Source organism: Stegodyphus dumicola, chromosome 1 (assembly GCF_044657685.1).
Source record: "Stegodyphus dumicola isolate Sdum_Otavi_A_Nest chromosome 1, ASM4465768v1".
NCBI classification, from domain to species: Eukaryota; Metazoa; Arthropoda; class Arachnida; order Araneae; family Eresidae; genus Stegodyphus; species Stegodyphus dumicola.
In genome coordinates, this window is record NC_140768.1 from 131,219,133 (window position 1) to 131,240,711 (window position 21,579).

The following is a 21,579-nucleotide window of genomic DNA, read 5'->3' on the forward strand; positions in this document are numbered from 1 at the left end:
TACATACATACATTCCTGAATCCGGTCCAGATAACAGAAAATACCAAAAGGAAATTCATCATAATTAAACATAAAATCGTACTTTTTCTTATCAAAATTTAATCAGAACCTACTGGGATATGTCTAATAATAACAGGAAGATAAATATCAAGATTTTTACAAACATATAAAATAGCTCAAGAGCTTTGAAACTGCCATTCTGTACTATCTGCAAACAAATTTTTAGTTGATTAGTGATTAAATTTTGGAGACCACTGTTATAAGGAAGTACCCATATTCAAATTACTTCAGCTTTTTGTATATGTCTGTAGGACAGTAAAATTAATATGCAAATAAAATCAGAATTATAATTTCTTTAAATATTGCAAAAATAAAGCAACAGAACACAATTTATATTTGTACTTGCTTACCACCTAAACCAAATTTCACAAGTACTCAATCAGCATTTTATATAGAAATATTTGCAAATTTTAATTTCCAGTAGAAAATTAATATAAAATTAGCTACACTAAGAAAAGATAAGTAGCACAGAATTATCAAAACCAGTCTGACATGAAACAGACTCCCCCCCCCAAAAAAAAACCCTCAAATGGCTTACTATAATAGATGGAAGCCACAGAGATATTCCTAAAAGAAATTGTGATTTAGAATATCAGCAGACGTAATACTGGCTACAATTTTAACAAATTAACATAAGAGAATTTTTCATATATATGTGCTTATGTAAATATAAAAGAAAAGAAAGGGGGAAAACCTTTATTTAATTTATAAGCAGTATTACTTATGTCATACTGGCTATAATTTAAAAAAAATTACATAAGAGAATTTTTCATATACATGTGCTCATGTAAACTTAAAAGGGGGGGGAACTTTAATTAATTTATAAGCAATGCTACTAATTTTATAGTTAATGCATTTAATATTTTTCAAAATGAATTTAATTGATTAGTTTAAATTGATTTATTTAATTGATTAGTTTTTTGTAATTAAACTGACTTTGATCAAGCGTTTCACAGATTTTAAACATTCAGCATTTATAAATAGCAAACAAACAAACAAAAAAAGTTTAAAAAACTTCAGTACAAAATGCTTACAATACAACAAAAAATTCTCCCCATAGTTTTTCTTTTATTTATACTACTGCACAACAACTTTGAAAATGTAATCCATGAAACTACTCTGAAGAGTACAAACCACTTTATAGAAATTACCACTAAATATTAGAAATTGATCCAATGTAATTAATGAAGTTTTGGCAATAATGTTTAAACTCTATGAAATGACATCTGCATTTGAATTGCAAAATTCTTGCTCCTAATTTTTGTCATTTTTCTTATTAATTTTACTTGGTCTGCCCACTTACAGTATATGCTCATTTACTGTTTCCACCTAATGCACACTTGAAAAAATTTATTCATAACAGATTTCCACAAGTGAAATGGCTCATGACTTAAAATGCTTTCACAACCCTTATCTAAGAAAAGTTTACACACACATATAGTATATATATAGTATACATACACCAAAGAGCCATTACATTATGACCAACCCTCACCTAGAGCAATGAGCTAACTCGAAGACAAAACCACAGGCGTATGTATGGCTGATACTGGAGTATATAAAGCGCACATGCACTTCACATGTAGAATATTTAGCGAATTAATATAGCAAAGCAGCTGATTTATCAGGGTCAAATCATTATGGCTCAATGCCTCAGAACACTGACCAGGGTTGCCACTCAAACAGGAGAATGAAATTCCCTGACTTTTCCAGGTTTTCCAGGTGTGTTTCAAGAAAATTCCAGTCTATCCTCGTAATGTATGTTGGCTGTGCTAAGAGGTAAATTAATTATGGTATTACTTGTATTGTGTAGCAAATTCACTTAATTATTCAATAACTCCCAGAGGACATTTATTCTTAATTATTCTTGGTATACTTTGTTTGATAATTTTGTTTAGTTTTCCACTTAAGAAACTTAATAAAATTTAAGATATATATATTGGATAACAAATGTATGTTTTATTTAATTATTACTCATGATCATCACCAGTTCAACACGAGGCTAATCCGGTCCTTATAAATCACAACGCAATGCTAAATAGTTAGGTTAGATTTTAGGTAAATTTAATTTGCGTGAGGTATGTTCTTAAAAGGCACCTTAACACTTAACACAAATATAATTAAAATAGTTGTTGTTTTCTTCACTGAAGATTGAGATTAGAATCTTCCCAATCTGGAATAAAATAAGGCTTTTTTTGCAGACATTCTGCAGCTAAACGAAAGAAAGAAATCTATTTTAATAAATTGAGCTATTTTATATTTATTTTGCAGCATACATAAGGAAAAAATATGTGCATTAAATTTCGTGATGGTATGTCATCATACTGCTATAATTAATTTCAGGATTATGCCAGAGAAAATTTCCCGAAATTTGGAAATATTATTTACTAATAATAAATAAATTTAGAGGGAAGAAGCAACATTAAATTATATGAATAACATAAAAATAATTACTTAAAAATTGAATTAAAATAATCAACGATATTTTAGCGAATATAGTTATATTACATGGCTAGCCTAGATGACTGACTGATACTATTTTTTTATTTTACTGCAAAATGGCAAGGTATCTATTAAAAAGAAAAAAAGGTTTAAAAAGATTTTGCGGTAAAATTCTAGTATACGGTAAGGCTTTGGCACGATTTTGAAAATTGTCGCCAAGACCAAAATGACCCATTTACTGCGCATCAAGATGTCGCCAAATCCCATTATTATTCTAACCAAAGAACGTCTATGTAAAGAAGAAAAGGTTCCATACAAGTAAAATGCTATTATGCCGCTAGAATGCGGAGGGAAAATTTGCCAAGGAATTTGGCGACGGAACCTGGCGGCGAGAATTTCCCTCTCCGCGATGTGTACAGGAAATTGAGAAACACGTGTTAAGAAGAAACGCTCTTTGACAAAAAGAAAACTACGAAAATCCGTTTTTAAATTATTGCGAAAAATCCAAGAAGAAACATTTTATCAAAGGACGTTTCTTCTTGGATTTTTCGCAATAATTTTAAAAACGGATTTTCGTAGTTTTTTTTTTTTCCCCTGAAAATAACTAATCCATGAATTAATTTACTTGCGCCAAAAAATATTTTCTTTTCCTTTAGAGTTTAACCACTTGCGCTAAGACTAAACTTCACGGTTGCGGTGCCATGCGCTACAATATAACAAGCCGTAAAGTGTCTCATTTACGCCGCTCCGCATCTGCGAGTGCAATCCAGAGCTGTAACTCGAGAAATAAACAATTTCGTTGTTAGGCGACGTGTGCACCACGTTATTTTCATTTTTGCGATAAATGCTTATCGACATGGTGTTCATGTCGCTCGAGGTTTGAGACAAAAGCATCTTGATGTGCGTGGCACGTCTTTTTAGCGCAAGTGCTTAAAGAAATTTTAAACGATATTCATTTTATGAACTCTTGATAACGTGACCTTCGAACTTCAACATCGGTTTTGAGCTTTGGCGACAGATATATCAGACATGCACAGCTGTTTTCCCTCTATGATGGAACGGAGCCACAGCCACGTCTGTTGCAGAGAGGTTTTCCTTCTTTACAATACATATTCTTTGATTCTAACCTCCATGGTACCGTATACTAGGATTAAACCCATTTTGTTTTATACGAGAACAGGTACTTTTAGTTCATGCACTGCACATGCGATTCTCGAAAATATTGGAAACCAAAAGTTGCGGGAAAGTTGCTTTGCCTTTCTAAAAGACAATCAAATTGGAACTGCGAAAATTGGCTCTATGCCAGCTACCCGAATGACACTCACGTGATACATAATTCGCCAAAAAAGTTACCTCTTCCAACGTCGGCGCAAAAATCGCTTTTTTTTGGCGGGATCGTTGTATGAACTTCCCTGACTTTTCCAGATTTTGACAAAAATACTTAAATTCCCTGACCTTTCCCTGAATATTTTGGTGAATTTTCGAATTCCCTGACTTTTCCCGGTTCTCCAGGTAGCGTGGCAACCATGACTAACTTCAGAAATGGCACATTTGGTGGGTTGCACATGTGCAGCCGTTGTGGGTACTTATCAAAAGTGGTGTATGGATGGTGAAATGACAAGTCAGTCAGCCAGTGGTTTAACAACCACAGCCCATTGATAGAGAGATTGTTAAGCATTGTTCGCCATTACTGAAAGCCTACAATGACTGAAATCACCAGCAACTACAAAAGTGGTGACTTAGACAGTTTTTTTCAACACACTATGCAGTGTTACATTGCTGCATATGGGCCTATGTAGGTGGCACCCAAATAGTATCCCAGTGCTGATGACATGTCATCACAAACAGTGCTTCAGCGGGCCAACGAACATGAGCATACAATGATAGAAGAATGGAAGAAAGTCGCCTGGTACGTTGAATCATGTTTTCTGGTCAATATATTGACTAGCGAGTGTGCATTCAGCAACTTCCAATGGAAATCCTAGCACTCAGGGGCACAGTTAGTAATGGTGGTATTATGGTGTGCGTGGTGTTTTCATGAGGCACATTTGAACCCATCATTCCCATAAAACAATCCTTGACATTGCAGATCAAGTGCATCCCTTCACGACAACAGCAATTCTGGCGGGTAATGGCATTTACTAACAAGATAATGCACCATGTCATAAGGGACAAATTGTCAAGGAGTGGTTTGAGGAACATTCTGGGGAATTTCAAGTCATTTTTTCCCCTCCAAATTTACCTGACATGAATCAAATCAAACATTTATGGTTCAAGCCCATTCTGATTTTCACTCCAGTTAGCAGCAGTTTTTCTCGGCCATGACTGAAAAGTGCATTGGTTTCATCTTCCGGGGGAAAAAAAAAAAAAAAAAAAAAAATACAATGAAACTACTCATAGGAAATACCTCTTTTAAATTGAGCAATGTTTCTAAGAACATAAACAAACATAAACACTGGACATCACTATTAATCATATTCTCAGAAATGAGTATCTCCTAAGGAGATAATATTCTAAAATCATGAATTATCACATTAACATTCCACTATAGTGTTTTTAGAAAGATATAACATACCTCTATTTTTGTGAGGCCATCCCAAAGACTTATTTGTTCGGCGAAGACTACAATATAAGCTTGAATCTGTAGAATTGTCAGACTGTGAACTCAGTGGATCACTGTGCTTTGAATTCTGCAACAAAATAATCAAAACTTATCATATTCAATCTTAAAACCAAATAAAAATTAAACTTAGGCAACTAAAGCAAAATTTATGAGGCTTTTCATAATGTAGATTAAAAAAGAAATGAAAGGAGGTGAATACTTTGTTGGTGTACTTTTTTTAAGCAAAGTTGCCTACTTTTATGTTACACATGAGAAAAAGACTAAAACAGCTGAGCACTAAACAAATTTGCTACAGACTGGAACCTGAAAAAAGTATTAGCATGAGAGGATTTAAAATGTCTGTTTCATTAATAAGACAAAGCACTTCAAAGATGTTTTATTTGAGGACTTTCAAGAGAAGTTAGCTTGTATTTTTGCTACACATCAGCCAAATTATGAAAGATTCTCCCATCTCAGATGAAAGATACATTTTCATATAAGTTACTAAAAAGCATTTTGTTGTAAATATTATCATGAACACTTAAAATAAGAAAGAAGCAAAATTACTCTGAGAAAAGCAGAGCGTGTTCTTCTCATGCGTAAAGAGCCACCAGAAGTCAGCTTCCTAGAAACAAAATTAATTATGCAACAGTAATTTTAAAATATTAAATTTTATTACAAGCAGATTTCACATTGTAAGTTTTACCTGAATAAAAATATCTGATCAATCTTGCCTTTTATTATATCATTACATATGCAGATCAGTAATATAAATATTAAATTAAAATTGATATACAAATTAAAATTTTATTACGCGCTTGCATTATCAACATTATACTAATCATAAAAAAGCAATGTAAGATGATGATTAGTGATAAATAATGTAATAAACAGTGAATAAAATAAAACATTTCTGAAATGCAGAGAATTCCTAGAATTAAAATTAACTAACTTGTTCTAAATTATATGCTCAAACTTAAATCTACAAGAATATCTTGTGTTTTTGAATTAATTCACTGAAAATAGTTATTCATAAAATAGAATTGGTAAATAATGAATTATTAATCCTAATTCTGCTTTGAGATAGTATACTACAGATGATCATTTCTGCATCAAGTGGAAAAATTTAGGCCATTTAAATATATAAATGCTCAAATATAATAACAACAACAATAAGAATTTATTCTTTAAAAAAAAATATAGTTTTTAAGATTTCTTACAGACCTTTCCTCCTTTTGAAAAACCATATTATATTTATATTTTTAATATATAATGTTCAATTCATTTGATAGTGTTCCTTCATGTTAACATACAATTAATTTACATCCATTTTTAAACTTTACTAATCCCAAACGGAAACCAAATAAAACAATTACTATAAATACAGTTTTGTCCTTCTGATAAAATGGTTCAGCACTTGATATTAGAAAAAAAATTGGTTGAAATGCAGTTTAGCCCACTGCTTGGCAATTGTTTTCCAATGGGCAATAAACGTGCTAACATGGCTAACCCGATGTTTTGAAGCTGTGTTGTTATTTTGTTGCCACTAGATGTTATCACCCTGTGTTATATTTAAAGAAATTAAATATTGAAAAATCTGCATAAATGTTTTTCGCATTGTGATAAAACAACGGTACCTAGAGCCATCAAATTTTGAATAACATATGTTTCCAAACTAATATGGGCGTCTGGAAGCCCAAACTTGGAATTTGGAATTCTTTTTATTATCTGAAAGATATTTTATAAAACTTGAATGAATTTTTGATTAACAAACTCAAAGATTTCAAAGCGAACAACGGCAACACAGAATGTGGGGAGGGAACATTTTTATGTGCAAAGCACAAAACTGTGTATCGGAAATTCTACAGATAGGCTAATTTTAAAATTATTTTGCGATATTGCTGTTGAACTGAATTTTATGGCTTATGTGTAAAGAACATTGTATTTGATAAAGAAATTTAATACACAAAATGTTAAAAAAACGCCCCTTTAGGCGTAATATAAAATCTGAAATCTTTAATTTTTAAAAAAAATTTTTACTTCTTAATTTGAGCAGTTAATTCTGTTGTGGTTTGAATGTTCTTATGTGGTGGTTCTTTTTTTAATCGAGTATTTTTTACCCTGTGGGTTTTTGCCTTCTTTCTGCATATATTATGGAAACGGAGTATAAAATGTTAGTAAATTTATTTAAAGATGAGGAGAGGATCCAAAAGAGTTTCCCCCTGAGATACATTCAATATATATATATAAAACCCATCAAAAAGATTTTACATTTTTCTTGAAAAGGGTAAGTGAAAAAAATTTTCTTGTATGGTTCGTTTTAAAGTTGCTTATTTTTAATATTTTGTATTTCTTTTTGGCTCGATCCTAGAAGATTACAAAAGCTGAGGCTGTGCAATTCTCTGATGTTTTTTAACTGAAAATAGATCGATAGGTACATGGGCAAAGCCAATGCAGTGCGCAATGCCAAGTTTGTGCAATTCTCTGATGTTTTTTTTAAGTGAAAATAGATCAGTGTGTACATGGGCAAAGCAAATGCAGTGCGCAATGCCGAGGTTGTGCAATTCTGGGATGTTTTTTGAAGTGAAAATAGATTGATGTGCACATGGGCAAAGCCAATGTGGTGCGCAATGCCAAGGTTGTGCGTGATGCCAAGTTTGTGCAACTCTGGGAAGTGAAAATAGATCGATGTGCACATGGGCAAAGCTAATGTGGTGTGCAATGCCGAGTTTGTGCAATTCTGTTTTTTTTTTTTTTTTTTTTTTTTTTTTAAGTGAAAATAGATCGATGTGCACACGGGCAAAGCGAATGTGGTGCACAATGCCGAGGTTGTGCAATTCTGGGATGTTTTTTTAAGTGAAAATGGATCGATGTGTACATGGGCAAAGCCAATGCAGTGCACAATGCCGAGGTTGTGCAATTCTCTGATTTTTTAAGTGAAAATAGATCAATGTGTGCATGGGCAAAGCCAACCAGTGCGCAATGCCGAGGTTGTGCACAATGCCGAGTATGTGCAATTCTCCGATGTTTTTTTAAAGTGAAAATAGATCGATGTGTACATGGGCAAAGCCAATGTAGCACACAATGCCAAGTTTGTGCAATTCTCTAATGTTTTCTAAGTAAAAATAGATCGACTTGCACATGGACAAAGCCAAGGCAGTGCGCAATGTTAAGTTTGTGTAATTCTCTGATTTTTTTTGTGAAAATAAATGGATGTGTACATGGGAAAAGCCAATGTAACGCACAATGCCGAGTTTGTGGAATTCTCTAATGTTTTCTAAGTAAAAATAGATCGACTTGCACATGGAGAAAGCCAAGGGAATGCGCAATGCCAAGTTTGTGCAATTCTCTGATTTTTTTTAGTGAAAATAGATGGATGTGTACATCGACAAAGTTTTTGCAATTCTTTGAAGTTTTTCGAGCGAATACAGATCGTTGTGCACATGAACAAAGCGAGGCTGAATGTTATACTGAGCTGTAATGTAACGTATTTTATATGCAATGTTGTTTTATTTGCAAGTTATACTTTAGACATCTTTTTTTAATTGTATTTAATTGATTGGTTTTGATATGTTGATAATGCTTTCCGAAAAATATCGATAACCCGACGATCTACTCAATAGTAGCAAAATTTGACCCTATAAATAACTTATACTTTTTTTATTTTAATACGTAGTATTTGCTATCGCAATTGCACTTGATAATATGAGTTCATTGATAATATGTGTGTGAAGCATTGCTTAGTGTTCCAAATTTGTAGTGTTTATTTTCTTTCATTGTGAGAAATTAGATTTTTTTATTTGTAAAATGTATAGAATTCTAGTATGACTATAGAATATGACGTGATTTAAGAATTTAAGAAACAGTGAAAGCTGCGTATGATGTTGATCTGCAATAAAAATATTTATTATTTTTTTATTAAAGTTTAAAATTTTTAGAAAATAATGAAGATTGTCTACTTACTAGTACCTAACGGATTGTGTCGTTACGTAGCAACAAGGTAATTTTTAAAAATGATAAATTAAAATGTATGATAATAAGAATTTAAATTTGTTGGCAACTGTTCCGGTAAAAGAAAAGGGGGGAAAAAAAAAAAAAAAAAAAAAGGGAAATAGTTTTTGATCCGAGCGTATTGGCTACAGAGAGAAACCAGACAATAACTGTAGAACTAGCACTTTTTTTTAGAACTTGAACTCGATTTTGGGTAGTTTTTGAATCGGCTGTAATCGGATATTGTTCTTTAAATGATTGTCCTTTTAAACTAAAAATGTAAATAATATTATGTCAATATAACCCCCCCCCAAAAAAAAAATCAAAATCATGTGTATGATTTATTTTACGTTGAATCATTCACAAAAGAAGAGTTAGTATTTTTCTAGTAGCTATCCAGAATATAATCCAGCATCAAAAAAATCATCAAAGGGGAAGTCTTGAAATTTATTAAGCCTTTATATTAATAGATTTAATGCAAATTGGAATATATATACTATTTTATTTAAAAGACACGCAATAATTTGCAACATTCTGATATAATTGCCGCAATAAATTTAATAATAAAAATCTTTTATTATTTGTATAAATTCTAAAATCTTTGAAAATACTGAAGCTGTATGAAATACAAATATGAGAGACTGCGACGATGTTAACCGTTTAATAACTGGTACAATTCACTTACTGCATTATTATACCTTAAAATATAAAGAATTTATTATACTTATACTATAGAGAATACATTGTGACGTCACAATTTTAGTCCCACCCATTTATGGACATCACTTAGCTCCGCCTTAGCAACTTTGTTTACGCAATGTATTCTGAGATTTTACTGCCGATTTTCAAAAAATCGTCACTACTGAAAATCGCCAAGCAGTGGACTAAAGCACATTTTCACCAAAAAATTTATTTATTAATTAATTTCAGCTAATTTTTAAAAATTACAAAAGTGAAGAAAGGGCATGTATTCTTTGGAACTTCCTTTACAGAAAAACTAATAAACTTAATAACAGATTTTGCATTATGAAACCATGAATGCCATATTTGATATATATAATATGATCTAAACTTAGTAAATGAGGGTTCATGCAGAATGTTTTGAAATCTTTTAAGTTATGTATATGTTAGCCAATTTAGTAACTACAAAACTAACAAAATAACAATAAAAATTAATAAATATTACAGATGAGAAGATAACTAAATATAAGTACCTTTTTGGTGACTTTTGTAATTTGTTGCAGTGATCTAAAATTTTCTGTTCTAGTTTTTCTTTTTGTTGACACAATTCCCGCAACTTCTCTCTACTGAAATTATTTTGTGTAAATATGGCATTTGAAAGTACTCTAATTATTACAGAGGAAAAAAACAATATGTGAAACTTACAAACTATTTTCTTCTTTACGAAACTGGCCCTGTTCAGAAATAACTTGATATAAAAGCTCATGGTACTGTTCCAATAATATAGATACATGTGACATCAAAGACTGTTGTTCCTCTTCCAATAAAGAATTCTTTTGTGATAGTAGCTGTAAAAATAAATTTGAATAACATGCTTCTGAAGTCTAAGAACAACCCCGGATTAACCATGAAAGATCATGCTAACTAATTTCTTTAATAATTTTAATTAAAATATTATATATTGTTTTTAAAATAATGAAGAACTTGCATATACGTATATATGTATATATGTATGTGTACTGTGGAAAAATGACAGCATACAGAACCACTAAATTTTAAAGATACAGTCATCCACCTGAACATGAGCACCTTCAGGCCTGAATTTAATTTTTTTATTTATTTATTTTATGTTTCATATGAAATTAATAAAATTTTGACTAACAAACTCAGTGATTTAACAGCAGTGTATTGCATATAAGCATAAGATATTATGTTTCAAATTTCATCAGAAATATCAGCAATTTAAAAGAAATGAGTCTTCTCAGCAAAGCATAAGAATTTGTCTTTGAACTTAAATAAACAAAATCAATGATTTAAAAGAAATGAATTGCCACTATTTGCAACAAAATACTTTTTTTACAACAATGTGCTGCCATTCAGAAAAGCATAATATACTTTTCTTTCCAATTTAATCTATCTGTTATTGATTGAAAACTAAGCAATTCAAAAGAAACAAACACAGTTCTCCATCTCTATTATTATAAATTACTAGCTGGGCTCATGAAACTATACTTGTTGGATTCATTAAAATCATTATTTTCTTTTTTTTTAAATAACTATTTTAGGTAGGTAGTATACATATAAGAAAGAGAAAAACAAAGAAATTGAATATCATTTCCTGGAGTCTTAAAGACAAGATGCAGATACATTATAAATAAAAGTAAATATTTTTAACTAGATATACTAGCCACCTAAAATAAACTAATCATGCACCTTAAGTAAAATCAAAACAAAGCTATTAAATAGAAAGCATTAGTTATTAAATTTTTGTACATAAAAATATGTAAGAAGAAAAATGTCTTTAAATTTGTTAAAAATAGCTGCTGGCAAAGGGTACAGAAAAGAAAAGTAACAATCATTTTAATAATTAAAATTTCATGATGAGGAGGTGGCAACCTAGTGCAAAAAGCAAAGCAAAGCCAAAAAAAAAAAAAAATCTACTTAAAATGCTAGCCAGGAACAAAAGCTCATGAGATAAAGAACATGTAAACTATAAACAACCAAGAGAAAGGATATAAAATTAAGCAAATACATGAGCTGTAATAAATAACAAACTGAAAGAGAAAATAAAAGAGAAATGTTAAAAGAAAAAAGGGAAGAAGAGTAGAACCAAAGAGCAATCAGCTTCTTTTAAGTTAAATTGTGATAAAAATTATTAAGTTTTACTGACAGTCAAGCTTGATTGGGAATTGTAATATTAAAAAGATCATTGTCTAAATTGTTAATGTTATCATTTAAGTTAACTTTCTTTGCAGCATGCATTCTAACTTTAATTCCAACTTACAAAGTTTTGCTAAAATTAATCTGCTTCTGCGTGCAAGCTGATTTAAATCAGAATGATAACCAACTAAAAAGGAGATAACACTATATGAAGAACCATTAGGAGGCATACTTGTAAGAACAGGCCCATAGCAGAGTTGTAAAATAACCTTGTGAACAACTGTACATCATCTTATGATACTGCAATTTTCAAAGTGCAAATATTGCTTGAACGTAAGAAATTTTAATATATATGACAGTTCAAAATTATTACATACACAAATATAATGATATTTTATAAAATAAGCAATCAATTTGACTTAATTTTTTCGAAAATGTGCAAAAAGTAAATCTGTGTGTTCTTATATATCTCACAGATTTCACTGTATTTCCTTATCATTATACTACACCCACATGCTTTTACTTACTTCACAACAACTGGTAAGTTTTGAAACTTCAACATCTAGTGATGATGTTTCATTCTGACATTCTACTAGTTCACCTTGCATGGCAGTATGCTTAAGTTTCAGATCATTGTTTTCAGTTTTAAGAGATTTATGAACAGCCTGCAAAGCTTTCAGTTCTTTTGTAACTTCCTCATGTGTCTCCCTTAATGACTTCAACTGATCCTTTGAGATGGAAAAAAAAAAAAAAAAAAAATGCTGAATATTTTATGCACAATATTGAAAAAATGAATATTAAAGAAACTGAAATACAATAAGAGTAAATAACAATACTAAATTACAGAATTGAAGGGGGAAAATGGGGGAAGGGGGGAGACAATAAATATTTTAAAGTAAGTTTAACCTTTGCTCTTCAATCTGTTTTAGCTACATTATTAGCAAATTTTTTAGTGGTTTTAGCTATGTTATCAACAAATTTTCAATTATATTCTAGTTGGTTTCAGAAGAGTTTCATTTACAGGGGAAATGGAAATAAAAGATGTGCTCTTCAAAACTCTTTTCTTTGCAAAACATTTTGAAAAGAAATCTGTCAGAAGATAGATAGATGCCTCAAACTGGCAGACCCCAAATTTAATTTCTTGCCCTTTCCATAAAGAAGTTATATTATGATTATGCAAATATCCAAGCTAATTGTTTTCTTTAAGTCTCTGTACTGTTCTGGTTTAACATTCCTTAAAACATCAACTTTCTTAAAAAGATGAACGTCTCAAAATCTTTCTTAAATATACTTCCAAGTTCTGACTCAGTTATTTTTCAGCCAAAAAGAACTCAAAAACATGAATGATGTTTCACTCATCATTTATATCACTTGTAAAAATAGATATCATTCAATTCATTTAAATAAAGTGCCACCAATTTAATTATTTATTTTTTTAACTTGAAAGTGTGATATAAAACATTACTTCTAAACTTCAAATATTTCAATTTTTTTTCTGGAACTGAATTTTTAAATATTACTTAGCAGAAGTGAGAATACATATGCCAATCTGAAATTTTAATTTAGCTAAAATTCTGCTTTAAGATTTCAAAGAAATCTGTGTAGGTTCCCACTTCTTTGATTAATTAAAATCTTCTAAGATATTTAAATCAAATATTTTTTTCAGCCATAAAGGATTTCAGGATTAAAAGATTATTTTCATACTCTGTTTTAGATATAATTTCACAATAATTGCCATGACTATAAAAGTACAACAAGTCTTTAACAACTATTTTAATACTAATTCAGAAGTCAAACAACAAAAATCAGCGTTATATTTTCAAAATTTTCACAGGACTAATTTTAATGGTTTTACTGAACCACCATCCTCAGCTGCAAAACCGCTCGGCGTGTTATTGTGTCTTAACTATTTTAATATTTTAATTTTTTTATAGGTAAAAGACCTATTAGATGATTTAGTTTATTAATTTTAGTTCCTGAATTTAAAGCTACTGACGTTACTAAAAGATTTACCTTTAACTGCATATGTTCACTTCTCAAAGTATTAAGCAATCGATTGTCAGATCTAGATTCATCTTCTTCAAGAACATCTCTTAACCTCATAACTTCTTCATAGGATATTAAAGCAGACTGTAGTTTTTCCTAGGAAACACATTGTGAATTTAAATACAGTACTTATAATTCATACACATATATTTCATGCACATGCAAAATATATAAAGTATTAAATTTTACCACCTAGAAATCCTTTTCTCTGCTCATAATTTTAAGAATAAAAAAACTACTTAATTTTATATGACTATAAATCATACACAAAATTTTAAAACAGTAAATTTTAATACTATGAATATTAAAGAGAGCATAATTATATGAAAAGATATTTCACAATATAATATATATATATATCTAATCAAATGACCAAATCATGTTGGACAGAATTTACAACTAATCATGCACATACATTGATAAGAGATTTTTTATTGCATTTTTTCCAATAAGCATATAATACAAAAATCATACTTGAAATTCAAGCCTAAAACTGATAATTCACATTAATAATTTCTTATTCTGTATAATATTTACAGGCACATTTTGAACTTCAAAGATTGAGAACATAAACTGTATGGTGACCCTCAAAATCAGAAAGATGCATAAAAAGAAGTGGGAATAGAAATTTATTATAAATATTGAGATGCTTAAAATTTTATAGAAATGACTGTTTCATATTAAAAGACAAAATACCCAAGTTGACCACTTTTCAACTACAGAGTTTCAAAGTGTTAGGCATTGCAGCTTGCATAGTTTTCATTTTTAGAATATCCATTTTCGGGATATGTTGCAAAATGATATGACACTCGCACACAAAATTTTTAAATCCTACAAGCTTTGAGATTATTTTTAGCTGGAATCAGATATTGTGCTGATAATTGATGATACATATATATATAAGTGCACACATATATATTCAAACTCTTAATCAATATATTTTTGTACATGAAACAGTGCAAGATTTCTTCTATTTAAGAATAAATCAGCACATTTTCCAGTGAGATACTTTCTTATATTTATGGATAGGAAAGATATGTTTTCAAGATACCATGCTGACAGAAGGGTAGCCCTGAAAAGAGCCCTTTTAAGTTCTAAACTTATTTGAAAGAATTTTTATAAAACACATTTTATAATTAAACATTCTACATCATTTTCAATAATTTGTATTCTTTGTTTCTTTAGGATAAACTATAAGATGAAAAAGCCCAGCTCATATATAATAGTTCTTTTAAGCATTCATGATCATGGAGTGGTCATGGAACTCATGACATGTTTCTGAATGTTACACGCGAATTCTGCTAGAATGAAAACCTGCGAAGCTACAACCTGCCAAGTTATATATTTAATATATGTTGAATGATACATGCATATATGTGTGCATCTTGAAATGAGCCTAAATCATTAAGGCAACAAATCACAAGAGAAAAGGATAACATTATTTACAGTTGGCATTTTGGAATTATATTCAAAATAATATGCTTTCTTCATGCGTATCTCAGGAAGAGCAAATCTTTGGATGGTTGAATTGTTAAGTTATTTAACCTTTTACATCTTTTATTTAACAACATTACACAGAAAGCAATTTAAAAAATTAACAGTTAATTTTATTAAGGCATTGAATTTGGAAGAAAATTATCCAACAACTGACTGGAATCAAAAACATATACTCACATGTTAGTATAGATTTGTCATAAGAAAATAAAATATTAAAATGTTTTGTGCATTATCTGATAAATAACAGATTACTGATGATTAAAAGAAAACTGTAATAGCATTTATAATTAAATCTATATTTTATGTCAGTATGCATAATATTCCCCTGTACTTCTAATCGAGAACAATTACATTTATAACATCACAATAGCATAAATAGCATGTTTATTTAACTTACACAACTTTACAACATAAATTATTTAAGCACAAAATATATAAAATACTATTACAGTTCAGAAATATTTAATGGTGTATATGTACACTGCTCAAAAAAAAGGGGGGGGAGGGGACAGTTCTATATCTCCCGTTCTACTGGGCCAATTCACGAAATTCAAATTGCGTTCATGTCTCAAAAGCATGGCTTAGGATATATATTAGATTTATATATAGCACTATTCTAACATAGGTATTTTGACACAAAATCGGACTTTTTCTGAAATAACATACCATTTTTTTTACATATTTCGATTCTACGACTCAAATTATGCCTAAAATTTAGCGTGAAATTTCCGGAGAAATTCAACAATTTATGTTGCCACTTTTTATTCAGTTTGCGCCAAAATTAGTTCACTTGGCAAACTTCTTAATATGTGGCAACCTATTTTCATTTCGATTTTTACGTAATGCGTGAGAGGAAAAAAAAGACTCAATCGTTCCTTCTTTCAAATTATGTTCTTTATATTATATTTTTAATTACAATTGTTATTACTTTTAAGCAATTTTTTTTTCAAATTTCATTTTAATTATTTAAGTTGCATAGTTTCTTTCGAATAACTGTTTTAAAATTTTCTATTTACTCATTCGAATTTCGTAGTTTAAATCAAAGGTGCATCGTTTATTTTTATTTATTTATTTTTTTTTTCAAATAGTTTTCTTTATACCATATTTTTTGTCATAGTTACTATTTTAGGTAATTTTTAAATTTTTAGACTTTTATTTTAATTGTTAGTGTTGCATTGTCTCTTCAGATAATTATTTAAAAATTTTCTATTTATTCATTCGAACTGAGCATTTTAAATATATTTATTAATATAAATTTTCCAGAATTTGTTTTTATTTATTTGAATTGTGTTTCTTTTGGAAGAATACTTTGTGACCCAGAATACAAAGCATTTAAAAACTGCATATATTAAAAGAGAAAATAGAGTAAAGCACAGTTAACATGCCTTTTAGTGTTCCGTTCAGAAAAGATCTATAAATAAGAAAGATGTATAACCGACATTTTAACTTAGGATGACTTGCATACACTGCTTTAAACAGTTTTTCTTCAGGCATTCTGCTTTATTCTTGCTCTTTTTCTTCAGGCATTCTGCAAGTATATTAAAAAGCACCCATTTTTTCGAAACATCTTGGTATTTTGGACAATCATTTTAAATAAAGTTATCGCTTTCCATTTCATAAAGACACACAAATGGCCGAATGGTAAAGACGCTGAACACTGTTAGTTCACTCCGGCGTTCGAATCTCGGTCAACGGGCTGGTTGCACTGGCGTTTTTGTGGATTTTCTCATGTGTAACATGTATGCCAGCTGGTTTCCCTTAGAAAGTTCTTCACGAAGGCATCCTTCCGTTTAGGCAGATAGCCCTGCTTTGCCGTAACTTCATAATCCAATTCAATCCATTTCATCAGTATTTAAGTCAGAGCCTTTATCAAACTTTAGAGGTTAGCATTTTGAAGGTATGAGATGAAAGGAAAGGCTGGTTTCAACAAGAGGTTTTGGTTTATTTAATTACGGCAAAGTACACTAGTGCTATCTGCCTAAGAAGAGGGATGTCTTCGTGGAGAACTTTCTAAGGGAAACTGGCTCGTATACATGTTACAAACGGGGAAAACCATGAAAACGCCCATGCAGCCAGCCCGTTCGCGGGATTCGAACCTCGGACTGAACTACCAGTCTAAAACCAAACCATATAGTCTAAAACCAGTCTTCACTTTAATCTGCAATGATATCGTTTTTGTTTTTTCTGTTAACACAAGCTGAATTGATGGTATTTGCTGGTGTACACGTCCAAGTATTTTCTGTTTGAGCACCTAAATTCTTTAAAATATCCTGAAAGTGTATTCAAAAGCGTTCAACTTTTTAAAACATCTTGGTATGTCTTGACAGCCAAATTTTCCTTCAAATTTTTGCTTACTTTTCTCCTTAATTTTCTTTTTTCCTTCTACAGTTATTTTCAGTGCTCACACAAAAAAATTAAGATTTTTCGATCGCTAGACTTCCATAAATTTTGCATTCTTGTCCATTTTTTTTAAAATATCAATTGCGTCAACTGCGTTTCAGTTGAAGACAGCTCTTACTTTTCTAGACATTTTAACTATAAACAAAGTATAGAGCAAAGTCCAAACGATAAATATTTTAATTAAAAGATTTTTTACTAAATGACAAAGAAATAAGTGTTTATTCTGTACCACAGATTTACCCGATTTTTATATCGGCTGAAACAATCTAAATCATATTAAAGATCATGTTTTTTTATACAATCTATGACACGAGAGAAAAATTACCTTCTTAAAACATTCTTTCTAAGAGGATTAATATAAAAATTTATATTTATATATATCAGGGTTCGTACACATTTCCTTACATGACAATTAAGGACTTTTAAGGACCATCAAAGAAAAAATTAAGGACCTATCAGCAAACAAACAAACAAAAAAAAAAAAGAATAGAATAAAGCAATTATCCATACAACCGACTTCATGCTTGTAATTTCACTTTAAGAAACTAACAGAAGTGTGTATTATGCACTATTATTAAATTCACTTTAATACTTAAAATAAAACAATTTTGAAAATTAAACTAACTCCCTACAAGTTATGAAGTAGATAACATTAAATTAGGAACATAATTTCTTTAAAAACATGTATAAGTGTATTTTACACTAATAACAGTCACTATTTTAGAGATTTACATGATTATTATTTAACTTATTTGATATTTATTTAAACACAGTCAACTATTATTTTAATCACAATGTAAGAATATTTTGCAGATTAAAATAACTGATTTGTAAACATACAATTTATTTCCTTGGTTTTTTGAAAGATACTAGAATAATAAACTGTACAATAAAAGATACAAAACATTTGTGCTTTTATTTTAAATCTGAAATCTTTTCAGCTATTTTAACATCTAATTTATTTATGTCTATTTCCTTTTTTTTAACTATTCTTCTAAGTTCATTTGCTTTGATAAACAAATCAATGTTCATGCTGGTCTCAGCTTCATCTACTTCTTCATTAATATCTTTAATGTCCCTTTGAAGAAATTTTTTCTTCTGCTTCATATAATTATTTTCTTCCTCAATGATATTTCGTTTCCTCTTTGAATTTTCAGATTTAGTTAAAGATTTTTGTTCTTCTAAATACTGCATATGCAGAAGCTGCAGCTGATCTCATTTCTTTATTAATTTCGATATTAAGAACACCTCCAGAAAATTTTATGTAATCAAATACTGTGCGTTGAAAAATGTATGATGAGTGACTTAAATTTTCAATTTCAATTGCTTTATTTACAGAGAAGCCCCTTTCCACAGAGGCCTGTCCATGTGACAAGATAAGAATCATTTTCACTATTTTCCATACTTTTGAATAGTGAAAATCAAGAAAATAAGAAGTGAGAAATGTGTCAAGAGAAAGATTTTGAAGATCAAAAGTAGAAAATTCATGTAAATTTGTCTTAACTACTTTGTCTAGAAACTCTCCAAACTGCAGCAGAATTTCATCCCAATCATCTTGTAAAACACGTTTATTCTGCATTAATACCGTTAGAACTATTTTCATTTTGTTCTGGGCTTTTTCTGGACTTTTAACTATCAATCGTGGGTCTATACAAGATGCATTTCGAATAAGAGAATAATTTATTGGACATTTAAACGTTAAGTGTTGTACTGTTAAGACACATTGTTGACCTTCTTGTTTCAATGCAAAACTTTCAGCTTGTGAAATGTCCTTCTTGCGGCATTTATCATTCATTAACTGCTCAGCAAGGAATCCCAAATAAACTTTACTTTTATCATTATAACAATTTGGATCATTAAAATTAAATTTATAAAGATTTTCTGCTTTAGTTATTTTTGAATATTCTAGTTTCAAAATTTTAAAGTGCTGAAGGCAATCATTTACAAGTTTTAAGATATCTTCAGCAAAAAAGGGAATAAGTGGTTTATCACTTTAATAATATTCAAGGAAAGACAATATTTTTTTCAACAGAGAGAGAAAAAAAAAATTAATTTTTTAAGAAATGTTTTATCTTTAGTTGCCTCCAAAATATTTGAGAAGGATTTCGATGAATTTTTTTTTAAACTTCCCCATTTCAACTTCTTTACTGTACAGTAGCAAGTCATCCCATATTTCAATGGCTCTTTCAACTGCTGGGACATTTTGCAACCATCGGTAAAAGCAGAACTTCACAGGTAGCTTTTTTAAGCCAGATATACTTAAAAAATCTTCACGTCTTGCAGGAGAATCTTTAAAAATCCAATATAAGGAGGATAAGAATGATGGAATGTCCCAGCCAGTGGATGACATCCTATGCTTGAAAGCATTGTTAAGAATGTGTAAACCACATGTCCCTAATGTCAAGCATTAAATGTTATATTCCTTTGTCAAGTCCTGTTGCAATAAATCATAAAATTTCCAGTTTACTGCAGGACCATCCATCGGTATTTGTAAGAGTTTTGACAAGTCTAGTTTTTCAAAACATTCAGAAAATTTGGATAAAATAATTTCACTTGTTGCATGCCCTATAAATGTAGAAGTAAGGTACTGAGTTCTGACCTTATTTTCGTGATGCCAGTACCTCACATAAATATCTAGTTGCTTCTTTTGATTTGTCAGATTAAGAGTCTCATCAAATAGTAATGTAAAAAACTCAGCATTTTTACAATGCTTTAGTAACAAAGTTTTAAAATAAGGGCCAAGACCAAAATAACAGATATAAGCACATTTCTTTTCACCACATGAAAACTATTTTGCAATGGAACTATCCGGGAACATTTTAGTGAATAATGGCCCAATATGAACACACGATTTAAAAGAATAGTGGCTTTTGATGCAATTAAAAGCCCACAATATTTCTGCATCTGTAACTTCAGATTTGAAAAGAAAAGAATTGATTTTATTATTTTCTACACTTATTGATGTTGAATTAGCAGTTACATCTTTTCCTGAAGTAGATGGTTCTTCTAACTTCATGATACTGACAAAATTCATGATACTGTTAGAAGAAACTCTGCAGTTCAGAAGGGAAAGATGTTTTGCAGCTAAAAGGGGCATTACATGCAAGGCATTAGTAAAATTAAGTATCGCATATATATGTTATATATATATATAATTTATTTCCTAAACAGTATTGATTAATTGATTATATTATCTCCTAAGTTTAATTAAAGTAGAATTATTTTAATAGTGTGCATCCATACTGGTAAGTTATATTTTGAAAGATGTTTTGAAGAAATTTGAAAGCAAAATGTTAATAATGTTTTAACGGGGACTGGAGTTAAATCATCACGAAGAATAATATTTCAATTGTAAAAGGAAAAATTAAAAACATGTAATCATTGTCATTGATCGGAAATTAGTTGACTTTTCAAGGGGAACAAACCAATTCCCGTTCAATGAACAATAATTGATAAAAATACGTAAATACGAAAGTGTTTCGTCTTTACTCGAGTTATAAGTTAAAGCCAAACTGGCAATTCTAGTCAGGCCAAATATTTCCGCGAATAGTAGGAATTATGAACCAATGCTGATACTCGAAGAACTTATTCTTATGAAGCATTTTAGTCAATTCAATTTGGAGTAAAAATCAATTACTGTAGAGAAATCCTATAAAACTCGAGTAATCGTCCCCAACACTTTCATGTTTATGCATTTGAGT

General features: G+C 30.1%; 1 protein-coding gene across 4 annotated transcripts in view; it reads right to left on the minus strand.

Moving 5' to 3' along the window:
- Positions 1-21,579, minus strand: part of LOC118194710 (uncharacterized) — a 146,007-nt gene that overhangs the window by 11,399 nt on the left and 113,029 nt on the right. For 3 of the 4 annotated variants that reach the window (XM_085820658.1, XM_085820654.1, XM_085820649.1), the window contains exons 24-29: positions 13,949-14,077; positions 12,463-12,663; positions 10,481-10,623; positions 10,309-10,401; positions 5,672-5,729; positions 5,078-5,192 (exon numbers count right to left, since the gene is read on the minus strand). In XM_085820658.1, the coding sequence (XP_085676784.1) occupies positions 5,078-5,192; positions 5,672-5,729; positions 10,309-10,401; positions 10,481-10,623; positions 12,463-12,663; positions 13,949-14,077 (739 nt within the window). The remainder of the gene's footprint in view (positions 1-5,077; positions 5,193-5,671; positions 5,730-10,308; positions 10,402-10,480; positions 10,624-12,462; positions 12,664-13,948; positions 14,078-21,579) is intronic. The other variant, XM_085820662.1, reaches the window with a different exon arrangement.